The 18,321-nt window shown below is 48.8% G+C and overlaps 1 protein-coding gene across 1 annotated transcript in view; it reads right to left on the bottom strand.

Moving 5' to 3' along the window:
- The window catches only part of dnah9l (dynein, axonemal, heavy polypeptide 9 like), a 76,105-nt gene that overhangs the window by 46,292 nt on the left and 11,492 nt on the right, over positions 1–18,321 (bottom strand). Inside the window, exons 27-40 of the mRNA XM_036967086.1 lie at positions 17,441–17,606; positions 16,534–16,636; positions 16,316–16,453; positions 16,054–16,155; positions 15,784–15,945; positions 11,343–11,536; positions 10,964–11,126; positions 10,680–10,803; positions 1,706–1,848; positions 1,327–1,488; positions 1,161–1,220; positions 845–1,018; positions 548–694; positions 267–380 (exon numbers count right to left, since the gene is read on the bottom strand). Coding sequence (XP_036822981.1) covers positions 267–380; positions 548–694; positions 845–1,018; positions 1,161–1,220; positions 1,327–1,488; positions 1,706–1,848; positions 10,680–10,803; positions 10,964–11,126; positions 11,343–11,536; positions 15,784–15,945; positions 16,054–16,155; positions 16,316–16,453; positions 16,534–16,636; positions 17,441–17,606 — 1,952 coding nt within the window. The remainder of the gene's footprint in view (positions 1–266; positions 381–547; positions 695–844; positions 1,019–1,160; positions 1,221–1,326; positions 1,489–1,705; positions 1,849–10,679; positions 10,804–10,963; positions 11,127–11,342; positions 11,537–15,783; positions 15,946–16,053; positions 16,156–16,315; positions 16,454–16,533; positions 16,637–17,440; positions 17,607–18,321) is intronic.

Consider the following 18,321-nt stretch of genomic DNA (forward strand, 5'->3'; position numbering starts at 1 on the left):
TGTTACCCTGTTGAGTGTGTTGAGGGCTGCGTCAGCTGCCTGTAGAGCTGTGTGTTACCCTGTTGAGTGTGTTGAGGGCTGCGTCAGCTGCCTGTAGAGCTGTGTGTTAACCTGTTGAGTGTGTTGAGGGCTGCGTCAGCTGCCTGTAGAGCTGTGTGTTACCCTGTTGAGTGTGTTGAGGGCTGCGTCAGCTGCCTGTAGAGCTGTGTGTTACCCTGTTGAGTGTGTTGAGGGCTGTGTCAGCTGCCTGTAGAGCTGTGTGTTACCCTGTTGAGTGTGTTGAGGGCTGCGTCAGCTGCCTGTAAGGCAGGTTCAGCCTTCGCCAGGTCCTCTTCACTCTGCTGTTGCTGTGTGGTCACCTCAGCCTGGATGGTTCCTACCTAAAGGACAACAACACACAGCACCACACACTAAACACTTATACATTGCACATTTCAACTTAGAAATGGCACAACAAAATGGTAATTACCTAATAATTACTACCAACACCATTTCGATTTTTTGAGGATTCCTTGAAACTGATCAAGGCTCACGTGCTCACTCTTACCCTCTGTTCCTCCGCGTCTGCCACAGTCCTCTCCTGGTTGAGTTTGTCTGTCTGCTGGCCGATCTTAGAGATGAGAGCCTCTGTGTCTGTGTTCCTCTGCCACAGCTCTACTTCCTGGACTGCTAACTTAGCCTTAAGATCCTCCACCTGAGAAGGGGGAAGTAGATATGGATGGAGGGTCGGTAGAGAGATGGCTCAGAGAGAGAGAGAGAGAGAGGGAAGAGGCGAAGTGTGTTCCTGTGTGTGTGTGTGTGTGTGGGGGGGGGGGGGGGGGGGGGGACTATGAGTCTGACTGACCTGTGAGGCCGTGGTCTGTAGTTTCTGCAGGCCGTTCTCCAGTCTCTCCATCTTCTGAGTGAGCTCTCTGCGTTTTGTCCCCAGTAGGTTACCGTACAGCTTCATAAACTCTAGGAAGCTCTTGGGAGTGGTGTAGTTGAAGTGCTTCTCGTTCTGCTGGTACTTCACACTCACCTGGAACACATTTAGACAATAAAGTACAATATTATATTCAAATGATCTGTCACTTGATTTATATAACTATGATGACCCACTCAACTGTCACTGAAATGAAGTCCTTTATGTTGTAAAGTTAAATTAATTCTCAGCCTCTCACCTCGTTAACACTGGTGTGGGCGTAGGAGATAAACTCACTGATGGACGCACGGACATCCGGCTAGAGAGGTTAGAGAGAAAACATGGATATGCAAACAAACGACTGTTCTCCATATATATCATCCACCGTCTATGTGATTGTGATGTGTCGTCGGACTGGTGTTAACCTCCAGATCCGGTATCTTTTCTATGAAGGTGGTGCTGACAGACTGAAGGGCCAGCTGAGGCCAGGAGTGGAACCAGTCTATGGCCGTACAGTTGACCAGGGCCGGGAACTTACGAGCACGGGTACGCAGGGTGAACCCTACCGGGGAAAAACACAGGACCACCTGTAGCGAGATGGAGGGAAGAAGAACAGAGGGGGGAGACAGGAGAGGGAAAAGAGGACAGAGACAAATCCACTATTTGTCACTGTTGACATTTCCCTCTTCAGGAAATAAATTGCGCATACTTTGTTGTAAACACAGTTTCCACCTTCCACCTATTACATTTCCTGTTATAGAGCGGACTTTAATTGATTGATCTCATTGAGCCCAGTAGACAGACCTTGAGCTGCCTCCGTATCCTCTCGATGAAGAAGGCCCAGCAGTTGTCTCTGTTGTCAATCAGGCCCAGTCCTCTTAGCTCCATACGGATGGACGTCACGATCATATCCACTTCCTCCTCACTGAACAGGTCTGGGATGTCCCCTAGGAGATAGGGCACACACTAGCATACTAACACACTAGCTAGGGGATGCCTCACGATCATGTCCACTATTTCCTTACAGATCAGGTTTGGGATGTCCCCTAGGAGACAGGGCACATGATGCCCGCATGTCGTTGATGGTTGAGGTGCGGTGTTGGTGTTGGTGCGTACCTGATGCCAGCATGTCGTTGATAGTTCAGGTGTGGTGCGGTGTTGGTGCGTACCTGATGCCAGCATGTCGTTGATAGTTGAGGTGTGGTGTTGGTGTTGGTGCGTACCTGATGCCAGCATGTCGTTGATAGTTGAGGTGTGGTGTTGGTGCGTACCTGATGCCAGCATGTCGTTGATAGTTGAGGTGTGGTGTTGGTGCGTACCTGATGCCAGCATGTCGTTGATGGTTGAGGTGTGGTGTTGGTGCGTACCTGATGCCAACATGTCGTTGATAGTTGAGGTGTGGTGTTGGTGCGTACCTGATGCCAGCATGTCGTTGATAGTTGAGGTGTGGTGTTGGTGCGTACCTGATGCCAGCATGTCGTTGATGGTTGAGGTGTGGTGTTGGTGCGTACCTGATGCCAGCATGTCGTTGATAGTTGAGGTGTGGTGTTGGTGCGTACCTGATGCCAGCATGTCGTTGATGGTTGAGGTGTGGTGTTGGTGTTGGTGCGTACCTGATGCCAGCATGTCGTTGATGGTTGAGGTGCGGTGTTGGTGTTGGTGCGTACCTGATGCCAGCATGTCGTTGATAGTTGAGGTGTGGTGTTGGTTTTGGTGCATACCTGATGCCAACATGTCGTTGATAGTTGAGGTGTGGTGTTGGTGCTGGTGCGTACCTGATGCCAGCATGTCGTTGATAGTTGAGGTGTGGTGTTGGTGTTGGTGCGTACCTGATGCCAACATGTCGTTGATAGTTGAGGTGTGGTGTTGGTGTTGGTGCGTACCTGATGCCAACATGTCGTTGATAGTTGAGGTGCGGTGTTGGTGCATACCTGATGCCAGCATGTCGTTGATGGTTGAGGTGTGGTGTTGGTGCGTACCTGATGCCAACATGTCGTTGATAGTGGAGGTGTGGTGTTGGTGTTGGTGCATACCTGATGCCAGCATGTCGTTGATAGTTGAGGTGTGGTGTTGGTGTTGGTGCGTACCTGATGCCAGCATGTCGTTGATAGTTGAGGTGTGGTGTTGGTGCTGGTGCGTACCTGATGCCAGCATGTCGTTGATAGTTGAGGTGTGGTGTTGGTGTTGGTGCATACCTGATGCCAGCATGTCGTTGATAGTTGAGGTGTGGTGTTGGTGTTGGTGCGTACCTGATGCCAGCATGTCGTTGATAGTTGAGGTGTGGTGTTGGTGCTGGTGCGTACCTGATGCCAGCATGTCGTTGATAGTTGAGGTGTGGTGTTGGTGTTGGTGCGTACCTGATGCCAACATGTCGTTGATAGTTGAGGTGTGGTGTTGGTGTTGGTGCGTACCTGATGCCAACATGTCGTTGATAGTTGAGGTGTGGTGTTGGTGCGTACCTGATGCCAGCATGTCGTTGATGGTTGAGGTGCGGTGTTGGTGTTGGTGCGTACCTGATGCCAGCATGTCGTTGATAGTTGAGGTGTGGTGTTGGTTTTGGTGCATACCTGATGCCAATATGTCATTGATGGATGATGTGCGGTGTTGGTGTTGGTGCGTACCTGATGCCAGCATGTCGTTGATAGTTGAGGTGTGGTGTTGGTTTTGGTGCATACCTGATGCCAATATGTCATTGATGGTTGAGGTGCGGTGTTGGTGTTGGTGCGTACCTGATGCCAGCATGTCGTTGATAGTTGAGGTGTGGTGTTGGTTTTGGTGCATACCTGATGCCAGCATGTCATTGATAGGTGAGGTGTGGTGTTGGTGTTGGTGCATACCTGATGCCAACATGTCGTTGATAGTTGAGGTGTGGTGTTGGTGCGTACATGATGCCAGCATGTCGTTGATGGTTGAGGTGCGGTGTTGGTGTTGGTGCGTACCTGATGCCAGCATGTCGTTGATAGTTGAGGTGTGGTGTTGGTTTTGGTGCATACCTGATGCCAGCATGTCATTGATAGGTGAGGTGTGGTGTTGGTGTTGGTGCATACCTGATGCCAACATGTCATTGATGGTTGAGGTGCGGTGTTGGTGTGTACCTGATGCCAGCATGTCGTTGATGGTTGAGGTGCGGTGTTGGTGTTGGTGCGTACCTGATGCCAGCATGTCGTTGATAGTTGAGGTGCGGTGTTGGTGTTGGTGCGTACCTGATGCCAATATGTCATTGATGGTTGAGGTGCGGTGTTGGTGTTGGTGCGTACCAGATGCCAGCATGTCATTGATAGTTGAGGTGCGGTGTTGGTGCGTACCTGATGCCAGCATGTCATTGATGGTTGAGGTGCGGTGTTGGTGTTGGTGCGTACCAGATGCCAGCATGTCATTGATAGTTGAGGTGCGGTGTTGGTGCGTACCTGATGCCAGCATGTCGTTGATAGCTGAGGTGCGGTGTTGGTGTTGGTGCGTACCTGATGCCAGCATGTCATTGATGGTTGAGGTGCGGTGTTGGTGTGTACCTGATGCCAGCATGTCATTGATGGTTGAAGTGCGGTGTTGGTGCGTACCTGATGCCAGCATGTCGTTGATGGTTGAGGTGTGGTGTTGGTGCGTACCTGATAGCAATATGTCATTGATGGTTGAGGTGCGGTGTTGGTGTTGGTGCATACCTGATGCCAGCATGTCATTGATGGTTGAGGTGCGGTGTTGGTGTTGGTGCGTACCTGATGCCAGCATGTCGTTGATAGTTGAGGTGTGGTGTTGGTGCGTACCTGATGCCAGCATGTCGTTGATAGTTGAGGTGTGGTGTTGGTGCGTACCTGATAACAGCATGTCGTTGATAGTTGAGGTGTGGTGTTGGTGCGTACCTGATGCCAGCATGTCGTTGATAGTTGAGGTGTGGTGTTGGTGCGTACCTGATGCCAGCATGTCATTGATGGTTGAGGTGCGGTGTTGGTGTTGGTGCGTACCTGATGCCAATATGTCATTGATGGTTGAGGTGTGGTGTTGGTGCGTACCTGATGCCAGCATGTCGTTGATAGTTGAGGTGCGGTGTTGGTGTTGGTGCGTACCTGATGCCAGCATGTCGTTGATAGTTGAAGTGTGGTGTTGGTGTTGGTGCGTACCTGATGCCAGCATGTCGTTGATAGTTGAGGTGCGGTGTTGGTGTTGGTGCATACCTGATGCCAGCATGTCGGTGATGGTTGAGGTGCGGTGTTGGTGTTGGTGCGTACCTGATGCCAGCATGTCGTTGATAGTTGAGGTGCGGTGTTGGTGCGTACCTGATGCCAATATGTCATTGATGGTTGAGGTGCAGTGTTGGTGTTGGTGCGTACCTGATGCCAATATGTCATTGATAGTTCAGGTGTGGTGTTGGTGCATACCTGATGCCAGCATGTCGTTGATAGTTGAGGTGCAGTGTTGGTGTTGGTGCGTACCTGATGCCAGCATGTCGTTGATGGTTGAGGTGCAGTGTTGGTGTTGGTGCGTACCTGATGCCAATATGTCATTGATAGTTCAGGTGTGGTGTTGGTGCATACCTGATGCCAGCATGTCGTTGATAGTTGAGGTGCAGTGTTGGTGTTGGTGCGTACCTGATGCCAATATGTCATTGATGGTTGAGGTGCAGTGTTGGTGTTGGTGCGTACCTGATGCCAATATGTCATTGATAGTTCAGGTGTGGTGTTGGTGCATACCTGATGCCAGCATGTCGTTGATAGTTGAGGTGCAGTGTTGGTGTTGGTGCGTACCTGATGCCAGCATGTCGTTGATGGTTGAGGTGTGGTGTGGTGTTGGTGTTGGTGTGTACCTGATGCCAGCATGTCGTTGATGGTTGAGGTGCGGTGTTGGTGTTGGTGCGTACCTGATGCCAGCATGTCGTTGATAGTTGAGGTGCAGTGTTGGTGTTGGTGCGTACCTGATGCCAGCATGTCGTTGATGGTTGAGGTGTGGTGTGGTGTTGGTGTTGGTGTGTACCTGATGCCAGCATGTCGTTGATGGTTGAGGTGCGGTGTTGGTGTTGGTGCGTACCTGATGCCAGCATGTCGTTGATAGTTGAGGTGCGGTGTTGGTGCGTACCTGATGCCAGCATGTCATTGATGGTTGAGGTGCGGTGTTGGTGTTGGTGCGTACCAGATGCCAGCATGTCATTGATTGTTGAGGTGCGGTGTTGGTGCGTACCTGATGCCAGCATGTTGTTGATAGCTGAGGTGCGGTGTTGGTGTTGGTGCGTACCTGATGCCAGCATGTCATTGATGGTTGAGGTGCGGTGTTGGTGTGTACCTGATGCCAGCATGTCATTGATGGTTGAGGTGCGGTGTTGGTGTTGGTGCGTACCTGATGCCAGCATGTCGTTGATGGTTGAGGTGTGGTGTTGGTGCGTACCTGATAGCAATATGTTATTGATGGTTGAGGTGCGGTGTTGGTGTTGGTGCATACCTGATGCCAGCATGTCATTGATGGTTGAGGTGCGGTGTTGGTGTTGGTGCGTACCTGATGCCAGCATGTCGTTGATGGTTGAGGTGCGGTGTTGGTGCGTACCTGATGCCAGCATGTCGTTGATAGTTGAGGTGTGGTGTTGGTGCGTACCTGATAACAGCATGTCGTTGATGGTTGAGGTGCGGTGTTGGTGTGTACCTGATGCCAGCATGTCATTGATGGTTGAAGTGCGGTGTTGGTGCGTACCTGATGCCAGCATGTCGTTGATGGTTGAGGTGTGGTGTTGGTGCGTACCTGATAGCAATATGTCATTGATGGTTGAGGTGCGGTGTTGGTGTTGGTGCATACCTGATGCCAGCATGTCATTGATGGTTGAGGTGCGGTGTTGGTGTTGGTGCGTACCTGATGCCAGCATGTCGTTGATAGTTGAGGTGTGGTGTTGGTGCGTACCTGATGCCAGCATGTCGTTGATAGTTGAGGTGTGGTGTTGGTGCGTACCTGATGCCAGCATGTCGTTGATAGTTGAGGTGTGGTGTTGGTGCGTACCTGATGCCAGCATGTCGTTGATAGTTGAGGTGTGGTGTTGGTGCGTACCTGATGCCAGCATGTCATTGATGGTTGAGGTGCGGTGTTGGTGTTGGTGCGTACCTGATGCCAATATGTCATTGATGGTTGAGGTGTGGTGTTGGTGCGTACCTGATGCCAGCATGTCGTTGATAGTTGAGGTGCGGTGTTGGTGTTGGTGCGTACCTGATGCCAGCATGTCGTTGATAGTTGAAGTGTGGTGTTGGTGTTGGTGCGTACCTGATGCCAGCATGTCGTTGATAGTTGAGGTGCGGTGTTGGTGTTGGTGCATACCTGATGCCAGCATGTCGGTGATGGTTGAGGTGCGGTGTTGGTGTTGGTGCGTACCTGATGCCAGCATGTCGTTGATAGTTGAGGTGCGGTGTTGGTGCGTACCTGATGCCAATATGTCATTGATGGTTGAGGTGCAGTGTTGGTGTTGGTGCGTACCTGATGCCAATATGTCATTGATAGTTCAGGTGTGGTGTTGGTGCATACCTGATGCCAGCATGTCGTTGATAGTTGAGGTGCAGTGTTGGTGTTGGTGCGTACCTGATGCCAGCATGTCGTTGATGGTTGAGGTGCAGTGTTGGTGTTGGTGCGTACCTGATGCCAATATGTCATTGATAGTTCAGGTGTGGTGTTGGTGCATACCTGATGCCAGCATGTCGTTGATAGTTGAGGTGCAGTGTTGGTGTTGGTGCGTACCTGATGCCAATATGTCATTGATGGTTGAGGTGCAGTGTTGGTGTTGGTGCGTACCTGATGCCAATATGTCATTGATAGTTCAGGTGTGGTGTTGGTGCATACCTGATGCCAGCATGTCGTTGATAGTTGAGGTGCAGTGTTGGTGTTGGTGCGTACCTGATGCCAGCATGTCGTTGATGGTTGAGGTGTGGTGTGGTGTTGGTGTTGGTGTGTACCTGATGCCAGCATGTCGTTGATGGTTGAGGTGCGGTGTTGGTGTTGGTGCGTACCTGATGCCAGCATGTCGTTGATAGTTGAGGTGCAGTGTTGGTGTTGGTGCGTACCTGATGCCAGCATGTCGTTGATGGTTGAGGTGTGGTGTGGTGTTGGTGTTGGTGTGTACCTGATGCCAGCATGTCGTTGATGGTTGAGGTGCGGTGTTGGTGTTGGTGCGTACCTGATGCCAGCATGTCGTTGATAGTTGAGGTGCGGTGTTGGTGCGTACCTGATGCCAGCATGTCATTGATGGTTGAGGTGCGGTGTTGGTGTTGGTGCGTACCAGATGCCAGCATGTCATTGATTGTTGAGGTGCGGTGTTGGTGCGTACCTGATGCCAGCATGTTGTTGATAGCTGAGGTGCGGTGTTGGTGTTGGTGCGTACCTGATGCCAGCATGTCATTGATGGTTGAGGTGCGGTGTTGGTGTGTACCTGATGCCAGCATGTCATTGATGGTTGAGGTGCGGTGTTGGTGTTGGTGCGTACCTGATGCCAGCATGTCGTTGATGGTTGAGGTGTGGTGTTGGTGCGTACCTGATAGCAATATGTTATTGATGGTTGAGGTGCGGTGTTGGTGTTGGTGCATACCTGATGCCAGCATGTCATTGATGGTTGAGGTGCGGTGTTGGTGTTGGTGCGTACCTGATGCCAGCATGTCGTTGATGGTTGAGGTGCGGTGTTGGTGCGTACCTGATGCCAGCATGTCGTTGATAGTTGAGGTGTGGTGTTGGTGCGTACCTGATAACAGCATGTCGTTGATAGTTGAGGTGTGGTGTTGGTGCGTACCTGATGCCAGCATGTCGTTGATAGTTGAGGTGTGGTGTTGGTGCGTACCTGATGCCAGCATGTCATTGATGGTTGAGGTGCGGTGTTGGTGTTGGTGCGTACCTGATGCCAATATGTCATTGATGGTTGAGGTGTGGTGTTGGTGCGTACCTGATGCCAGCATGTCGTTGATAGTTGAGGTGCGGTGTTGGTGTTGGTGCGTACCTGATGCCAGCATGTCGTTGATAGTTGAAGTGTGGTGTTGGTGTTGGTGCGTACCTGATGCCAGCATGTCGTTGATAGTTGAGGTGCGGTGTTGGTGTTGGTGCATACCTGATGCCAGCATGTCGTTGATGGTTGAGGTGCGGTGTTGGTGTTGGTGCGTACCTGATGCCAGCATGTCGTTGATGGTTGAGGTGCGGTGTTGGTGTTGGTGCATACCTGATGCCAGCATGTCGTTGATAGTTGAGGTGCGGTGTTGGTGCATACCTGATGCCAGCATGTCGTTGATGGTTGAGTTGCGGTGTTGGTGTTGGTGCGTACCTGATGCCAACATGTCGTTGATAGTTGAGGTGTGGTGTTGGTGTTGGTGCGTACCTGATGCCAGCATGTCGTTGATGGTTGAGTTGCGGTGTTGGTGTTGGTGCGTACCTGATGCCAGCATGTCGTTGATAGTTGAGGTGTGGTGTTGGTGTTGGTGCGTACCTGATGCCAGCATGTCGTTGATGGTTGAGGTGAGGTGTTGGTGTTGGTGCGTACCTGATGCCAGCATGTCGTTGATAGTTGAGGTGTGGTGTTGGTGCATACCTGATGCCAGCATGTCGTTGATAGTTGAGGTGTGGTGTTGGTGTTGGTGCGTACCTGATGCCAGCATGTCGTTGATGGTTGAGGTGAGGTGTTGGTGTTGGTGCGTACCTGATGCCAGCATGTCGTTGATGGTTGAGGTGTGGTGTGGTGTGGTGTAGGTGCGTACCTGATGCCAGCATGTCGTTGATGGTTGAGGTGTGGTGTGGTGTAGGTGCGTACCTGACGCCAGCATGTCATTGATGGTTGAGGTGTGGTGTGGTGTGGTGTAGGTGCGTACCTGATGCCAGCATGTCGTTGATGGTTGAGGTGTGGTGTTGGTGCGTACCTGATGCCAGCATGTCGTTGATGGTTGAGGTGTGGTGTAGGTGCGTACCTGATGCCAGCATGTTGTTGATGGTTAAGGTGTGCTGTTAGTGCGTGTTTGATGCCAGCATGTCGTTGAATTGAGGTGTGGTGTTGGTGCGTACCTGATGCCAGCACGTCATTGATGGTTGAGGTGTGGTGTTGGTGCGTACCTGATGCCAGCATGTTGTTGATGGTTGAGGTGTGGTGTAGGTGCGTACCTGATGCCTCATTCTGGTCTTATAGATTAGACATAACATAGTAAACGTAAATCCGGGACACTGAAATTAGTACGATACGTTACGTTTGGTGTGGTTACAAAAGACAGAAGGTTACTTAAGGCCAAAAAACAGTAGGGTGGTTGGTCGGGGTGGATGTGATTGCGTATAACGCAAATGTCTAGCAACCCAAAGGTTGCGAGTTCTAATCTCATCACGGGCATCCTTTTAGCTAATTAGCAACTACTTACTACTTTTTAGTTACTTTGCAACTACATACTACTTTTTAGCTACTTTGCAACTACTTGGCATGGTAGCTACCCTTCCCCTTACCTTCAACCTAACCTTAACCCTGGCCTTAACTTTTAACCCCTAGCCTAGCTAAACTTAGCCACCGAGCCACTTAGCTAACGTTAGGCGTCTAGCCACATAGCTAATATTAGACACAGCAAAATGGAATTCAGAACATATCGTGCATTTTACAAATAAATTAAATATTGCACGTTTGCAATTCGTTACATATCACACTAAATGGATGACGGACATCCAGAAATGAATACATACCATACGGAAGGTAACATGTCATCATTTTTGTGTCCCGGATTTACATTTACTATGTTACGTCTACCCCTGAGTCCAGGTTAGATGCCAGCATGTCTTTGAATGGTTGAGATGTGGTGTTGGTGCGTACCTGACGCCAGCATGTCGTTGATGAGGACCAGGAAGCGTTCGTCTGGGATCTGGGCATCTGTGTGGAGGAAGACTGTCCCAATATTCTTCACCCCCACCTTGATGTACAGCGCTGCTATATCACTCTACAGAGAGAGAGCGAGGGAGAGAGGGAGGGGGGGGGGGGGGAGAGATGAGGGAAGGGGGAGATTTGTGTAGATGAGCAGGATCTAGATATCTAGAGCTTGCTTTCAACCTTCCAGAAATTCTGTTGTATTTAGCCGTTATTTGGTTGATAGTCCGTACCCGTAGGTCATGTATCCCGTAGCCCTTCCTCAGTGTAATCTGGAACACCTCCAGGGTACTGAGGAAGGCAGCGAGGCGACACAGACTCTGCTTCCCACTGCCTCCCACCCCCACCAGCAGAGCATTACCATGGGGGGCCTCCAGGATACGACTGATACGACACCTGGACACAGACATATCAACTTGGTGTGAGTGTGTGCTTATTTCAGTGTGATGAGAGATCGTATGTGCATTACCCTGCAGTCTACAGCAGGAAAATAAGCAAAGTAAGTGTGTGTGTGTGTGTGTGTGAGTGGCGCACCGAGCAGAGTGAGGTTAGTGATTGGCTGAGCGAGTGGAGATTGTGACAGACAGGGCAGTGTGTGTGTGTGACTCTCACACATGCTGCATTGCCTCCTCAAAGAGCACCAGGTTCATGACAGCATGCAGCTCGTTGTAGTGTTCCAGAGCATCAGTCAGGGTCTTCTGGAGCTTTTCCCAGTCTGATGCCTGGTGGTACCTGGGCTCCCCCACCCCATGGGCAAAGTGACAGTACACCAGCGGCTGGTGGATGAAACTAGACTCATCTATACCCTGCACAGAGAGGGGGGAGAGGAGGGAGAGAGCGAGAGCGAGAGAGCGAGAGAGCAGGAAAAAAGAGAAAGCCAGAGGGAGAACTTGAACAGAACAGTAGATCACTTACAGTAAGTGTACAGTGCATTCGGGAAGTATTCAGACCCCTTGACCTTTTCCACATTTTGTTACATTATAGCCTTATTCTAAAATGGATTAAATAGTTTCCCCTCCTCATCAATCTACACACAATACCCCATAATGACCAGCAGCGACCTGCCATTTAGGGAAGTTTGGGCAGAGCCCCACAATTTTGGAGAGGAGTTTTCCTGTTTTGCATGTTATCTTGGCATTAATACGTGTCACATATCAGTTTGCAAACAATGTAAAAAAAGTAGAAGATATATCGATGAGTTAATAAAGCCACATACAAACATGGTCTCTTTTTTGTTTTCTTGAGTAAGGCAGTTTCAAAATGCAGGTGCTTCAGCCTAGCTCAGTGCTTTCTGTGGTGGTGGGGCAAATCAGCAGAAAATACGGAGCATTGTGCCGTGATTGGCTCAGTGCTCTGTCACTTATGGGGACAATACGTCACCAAAAAGTCTAAGGGTAGAGCTAGAAAATTCAAGCCCCTTGGGTGCTGCCATAGAGTTACATTAGAAGGGCCCATCCAAGAAGGCTCAATGTCATTGGCCACAAATAAAATGTCAAATCACATACCGTAATTTCCGGACTATAAGCCGCTACTTTTTTCCCACGCGTTGAACCTCGCGGTTTATACAATGACGCGGCTAATTTGTGGATTTTTCCCGCTTTCACAAGATTCATGCCGCCAAAAAACTGAGCACCGTCACATAATGTGACGTAAATCGAGCGCGCTCAAACTTCCCATCATTCTGATTACGGTAGTGATTTTGTCACCCTCATCATGGCAAAGACACGGAGAAATGCATTTCAAGTTGAAGGCGATCGATCTGGCTTTTGGAAAAGGTAATAGAGCTGCTGCACGGGAGTTTGGCCTTAATGAGTCAATGATAAGACGTTGGAAACAGCAGCGTGAGGAACTGACTCAGTGCAAAAAGACAACAAAAGCTTTCAGAGGGAAGAAAAGCAGATGGCCCAAAGTATTTGCAGCCACTCGACATCAGTGTAAATCGTGCATTTAAGGTGGCGCTCCTTGTTCAGTGGGAGGCTTGGATGACAAGTGGGGAGAAATCCTTCACTAAAACGGGCCGCATTCGAAGAGCAACTTATGGTCAAGTCTGCCAGTGGGTCCTGACAGCGTGGAGCATTGTCAAAAAATCTACTATCATCAACGGGTTTCGAAAGGCTGGACTGCTGCGTGTTGAAGGGGCAGCATGAGCTCAGCGGGGTATTTGCCTCCGGATGAAAGTGACGAGAGCGACAATGAAAACGATCCAACATCGGATGAAGCAATTCTGAGGCTATTCAACTCCGACACCGAAGGAGATGACTTCAGTGGTTTCAGTGCACAGATAGTGACCAAGTTCATTTGTTTCAATGTACCGGTAGGCACCTGCGGCTTATAGACATGTGCGGCTTATTTATGTACAAAATACATATTTTTTAATAATTCAGTGGGTGCGGTTTATATTCAGGTGCGCTTAATAGTCCAGCAATTACGGTATATCTACAGAAGCTTTGAATGGACTGATCATGTCAACATCATACTTTCAAAACTTAGCGAGCAGTCATCGTCCAGAATCAAGTCGACAATCTACTGGCAAATCCTTTTTAATCCTTATCATATGAAGATAAATAATGACGAGAAATTATAGATAAAATGTATCGATGCTCATCGGCCATTGTACATAAAGATTGCTCACCAGGTTGGAAATCTCAAATTCAGCAATGAGTGGTTTGGAAGGAATCAGTGGCTAACTGCAAGGATTGCAAAGCAATCATCAGCCTGCTATTCAGTGGAGTGGCTGTGCGGTCCCAAGTCTAAAATTAAGGGTCTCTTTTCCTAGTTAAAAATTATAAACATTCAACATTGGCCATTCAGTCAATGAAGCATGAATTGTGCCCTGCGTAAAACAACTGTTAAATCGGAACTGCAACATCTGCTTTAAAGAGTTCAAGACAACTGGGAACTTGGGAAAAATGAGCTACACCTGGGAAAATAAGTTTTGAACATTCATCCAACTCGGAATTCGGGCCTCTTTCTAGAGCTATGACCTGAAGATCACTGATGTCATCATTAGTCAACCTTTGTTTGAGTTCCCATGTCACGTTCTGACCTCTATTTCCTTTGTTTTTGTATTTATTTAGTATGGTCAGGGCGTGAGTTGGGTGGGCAGTCTATGTTTGTTTTTCTATGTTTTGGGGCAGTTCTATGTTTTCGGCCTAGTATGGTTCTCAATCAGAGGCAGGTGTCATTAGTTGTCTCTGATTGAGAATCATACTTACGTAGCCTGGGTTTCACTGTGTGTTTGTGGGTGATTGTTCCTGTTTTTGTGTTTGCACCAGACAGGGCTGTTTTGAGTTCTCACGTTTCTTGTTTTTTCGTTAGTTTGTTCATGTATAGTGTCGTCAATAAATTACAATGAACAACCACCACGCTGCGCTTTGGTCCGCCTCTACTTCACAAGAAGAGAATCGTTACAGAATCACCCACCACAACAGGACCAAGCGGTGTGGTAATGGGCAAAGGAAGAAGCAGCAGCAGGAGCAGCGCGAGGAGGTATGGACATGGGAGGACGAATTAGACGGTAAAGGACCTTGGGCTCAACCAGGGGCCGCCAGTGCCGCCAGTCAGCCCAGCGCCAGCGCCGCCAGTCAACCAGGGGCCGCCAGTGCCGCCAGTCAGCCAGGGGCCGCCAGTCAGCCAGGGGCCGCCAGTCAGCCAGGGGCCGCCAGTGCCGCCAGTCAGCCAGGGGCCGCTAGAGCCCCTCCGCCCGGAGCAGCTGTCCCTCTGTCCCGAGCAGCTGTCCCTCTGTCCCGAGCAGCTGTCCCTCTGTCCCGAGCAGCTGTCCCTCTGTCCCGAGCAGCTGTCCCTCTGTCCCGAGAAGCTGCCCCTCTGTCCCAAGCAGCCCCTCTGTCCAGTGGGGTCATTGAGAGGGGTGGGCATGGTGAGTAAGCCACGGAGGCGGACAATAAGGCGGACTGAGACAATGGGGAAGTGGGGTCCGCGTCCCGCGCCAGAGCCGCCACCGCGGACAGACGCCCACCCAGACCCTCCCCTATAGGTCAAGGTTTTGCGGCCGGAGTCCGCACCTTTGGGGGGGGGGGTACTGTCACGTTCTGACCTCTATTTCCTTTGTTTTTGTATTTATTTAGTATGGTCAGGGCGTGAGTTGGGTGGGCAGTCTATGTTTGTTTTTCTATGTTTTGGGGCAGTTCTATGTTTTCGGCCTATAACCTGTTTTTGAGAAATGTAATCATTGATATTGTAAGAGCGTTCATTGTCTGCTTATAAGCCCCCTTTATTTATCCTACGGTTCTGACTTGGTGTACAGGAACCCTGTAAGAACGGCCCATGTTTTGAAATCTGTTGCTGTATATTTCAAAAGTGCTGAACAAATAGTTATATTGACCACGTCCATTCTAGCTCGCTCATTAATGTCTTAATCAAAATTACGGATTGCCTCTTATCTACTTGTCGTTACCCTTATGCCATAGCGTGTACATCTCAATTGTCAGTAGAAACCACGTTTGTTTAAGCAAGACAGCTATGTTTTTTTAAAGGCAGTAAGTGAGGCTGAATGAACTGTTTCGCTGTCAGGTGTAGCAGTGGTAAGGTGTTGGGACTGCTGTTGTTGGGACATCTTTATGTAGGCCCGAACAGTTTGTGGGCACAGTTTGTCACCGTTTTAGTGAAATTCATATATTGTTTAGTGTTGTGTCGTGGCTTTGCTAGCATGCATCCCACTTTTTTTTGCCACTGATAATGACAATGCAAAAAAACTATTTTTTTGCAAATGTATAAAACATTTAACTGAAATATCACATTTACGTACGTATTCAGACCCTTTACTCAGTACTTAGTCATTACGAGGTTGTGCAGATTGATTTAAACTATTTTAGAAAAGGGCTGTAACGTGACAAAATGTGGAAAAAGTGAAGGGGTCTGAATACTTCCCGAATGCACTGGATGTGTAAAGGCCATATGGATCACTTTACTATAAGCAATTTCAGAGAGACACAATATGTAAATATGAGTGAATGAAGTAAAGAGAGTAGCAAGTCGTATGTCAAGCAGTCTTGTTTGTAACAACCCCATCAGATGGCTGCAACATGTCTCTCACCTCAAAGTATCTCTTGCCAGTGTCCAGTAGAATCTTGTTGAAGAGTTCCACATCCTTCTCCTCCATCAGTTTGTCAGAGTAAACCCGGGACGACTCATGGAGCCACAGATGGACAAGGTCTATGGGGTAACGCACACAATCTGGCAGGGCAAACAGAATACCCTACACAGAGAGGGAGACGTAGATAAAGAGCGAGAGAGAGAGGCATGAATCCACATTGATGAAGATTGATGATGACGATGATGTTTTTTCAATGTGTGTGTGTGCTACCTGGAAGATGTTGGAGAGATCCCTCAGGTTGAAGATATAGTGGAAGCGTATGGCCGTGGGGAGGAAGTTCTGACTGACCTTCTGATGGAGACAGATGGCTGCCTGCAGGAGGAGAAAGACAAAAATGGATGGAGGGAGGGAGGAGGAAAGTAGATTGATTGACAGACAGACAGATTGAAAGAGACACAGACAGACTTGGCAGACAGGTAGACAGACAGGCAGGCAGGCAGATAATCAGATAGACAGACAGACTGACGCATACCTGTATTAGTGTTCCTACTGAGCGCGAGACGCCATAGCTGAAGCCCCCCTGGAGGAAATGGGCTGACAGGATGCTAGTGAAGATGGTGGCTAGCGCCTCAGCGCTAGGGAAATGAACCGCAAACACTGAGAAATGCCTCTGAGAGAGAGAGCGAGGAGAGAGAGGTTAGCCTGTGTGTGTGTTGCTGTTGTCTAGAGTCGACTGTATATGTGTGTTACCTGTAGTCTGGGGTTGACTGAGAAGCTCCCTGCTGTAGGGTTCATACAGGTGATGTACTGACAGTTATGGATCTCTTTCAGCACCAGCCTCTGTCTGTCGTACCTGAAAGACCACATAAACACGCACATGTTGAAGGAATTCTAAATTCCTCTGTATTATTTCCCAATCAGAATGAAATACTCTGTCAATGCATTCGAAGGGTTTGTAAGACCCTTAATTTATAAGAATGGACAGAGCCCCGGTCTTAAAAGTCAGGTAACAGCGTTTAATTCAAGAGAGTACTCGGTACATGCACATTTTACCACAGGTTATAAACTGAAAATGACATCAGCGTTTTCTAATGTTCCGTCTATTCTTGACACTGGTAGAAAGGCCCTATAGTTCAAGCCTTCCCTCCTCACCTAAAGCCAAGGTCAGTGTAGATAAGCATTCTAGACAGTCTGGAGATAGTCCGTCCCTGCCATCTGGAGATAGTTCATTCATTTGTACAAAGGAACAACTTTTGCCCACGTTCGCACACCTCCGTTCCAGTACCAAGGCTGTGTTCTCAAGCCTTCCCACATCCGCCTCCCTACCAATTTAATATAATTTACGAGTCAAGGGTTTCTTGTGTAGATAAGCATTCTAGCCAGTCTGATTCATTTGTACCAATGAACAGACTGTCATTGTTACTAAACTCCAGACCACATTCACTTCAGTACTGGGATCAGATAAGAAAATTCATACATATACAGTAATATTTAGTATTTTGATTAGTACATATACAGTACCATAATTGTATTCTGATTAGTACATCCTGATTGAAACGTATACATAATTAGTCATTATAGACAAAAATTCCCTTAACAGCACATGATGATGTTTGAGTGTGCGTGCGTGCGTGTATGTATGTGTGTGTCCTCTCACCAGTGGCTGTAGTCCAGGTGCTGGCGTATGAGTGTGTGAGGCTGGACAGTACCATACACATCCACCTCAGGCATGTTGAGGTCATCTATGAAGTAGATGAGTTTCTTGGTTCCAGGAGGAGCATAGTTACGCCCTGCCTTCTTCTCTAGAGGCTTCTCTAACACACCTGCAGTGCACACACACACACACACACACACACACACACACACACACATCACATTATGCCACTTATAGGCAGCAGAATTATAGCCGTTCAGGTGGGCGTTCTACTACGCTAACATACGGAATTGTTTTAAAATGGTCGGACCATGGATACTTCTGCTGTTTGATTTTGAATGGTAGGACCCCTGTACTGTAGGTATAAAAAGCTAAAGATATAAAAACATATATTTGATTAAACATTGAATTTGGTCTTACTGGATCTAGCCCATAGAAACGTATGAATAACATATATATATATATATTTTCTGATCCACTGATCCATAGGTTTTGTCATGCCCTCTTCATGACTGTCTTGGTGTGCTTGGACCATGTTAGTTTGTTGGTGATGTGGAAACCAAGGAACTTGAAGCTCTCAACTTGCTCCACTACGGCCCAGTCGATGAGATTGGGGGCGTGCTCGGTCCTCCTTTTCCTGTAGTCGACAATCGTCTCATTAGTCTTGATCACGTTGAGGGAGAGGTTGTTGTCCTGGCACCACATGGCCAGGTCTCTGACCTCCTCCCTATATGCTGTCTCGCTGTTGTTGGTGATCAGGCCTACCACTGTTGTGTCATCAGCAAACTTAAATGATGGTGTTGGAGTTGTGCCTGGCCGTGCAGTTATGAGCGAAGGAGTTAGTACATGAGGGGACTGAGCACGTACCCCTGAGGGGCCCCCCA

Source organism: Oncorhynchus mykiss, chromosome 28, assembly GCF_013265735.2.
Source record: "Oncorhynchus mykiss isolate Arlee chromosome 28, USDA_OmykA_1.1, whole genome shotgun sequence".
In the NCBI taxonomy this organism is placed as follows: Eukaryota; Metazoa; Chordata; class Actinopteri; order Salmoniformes; family Salmonidae; genus Oncorhynchus; species Oncorhynchus mykiss.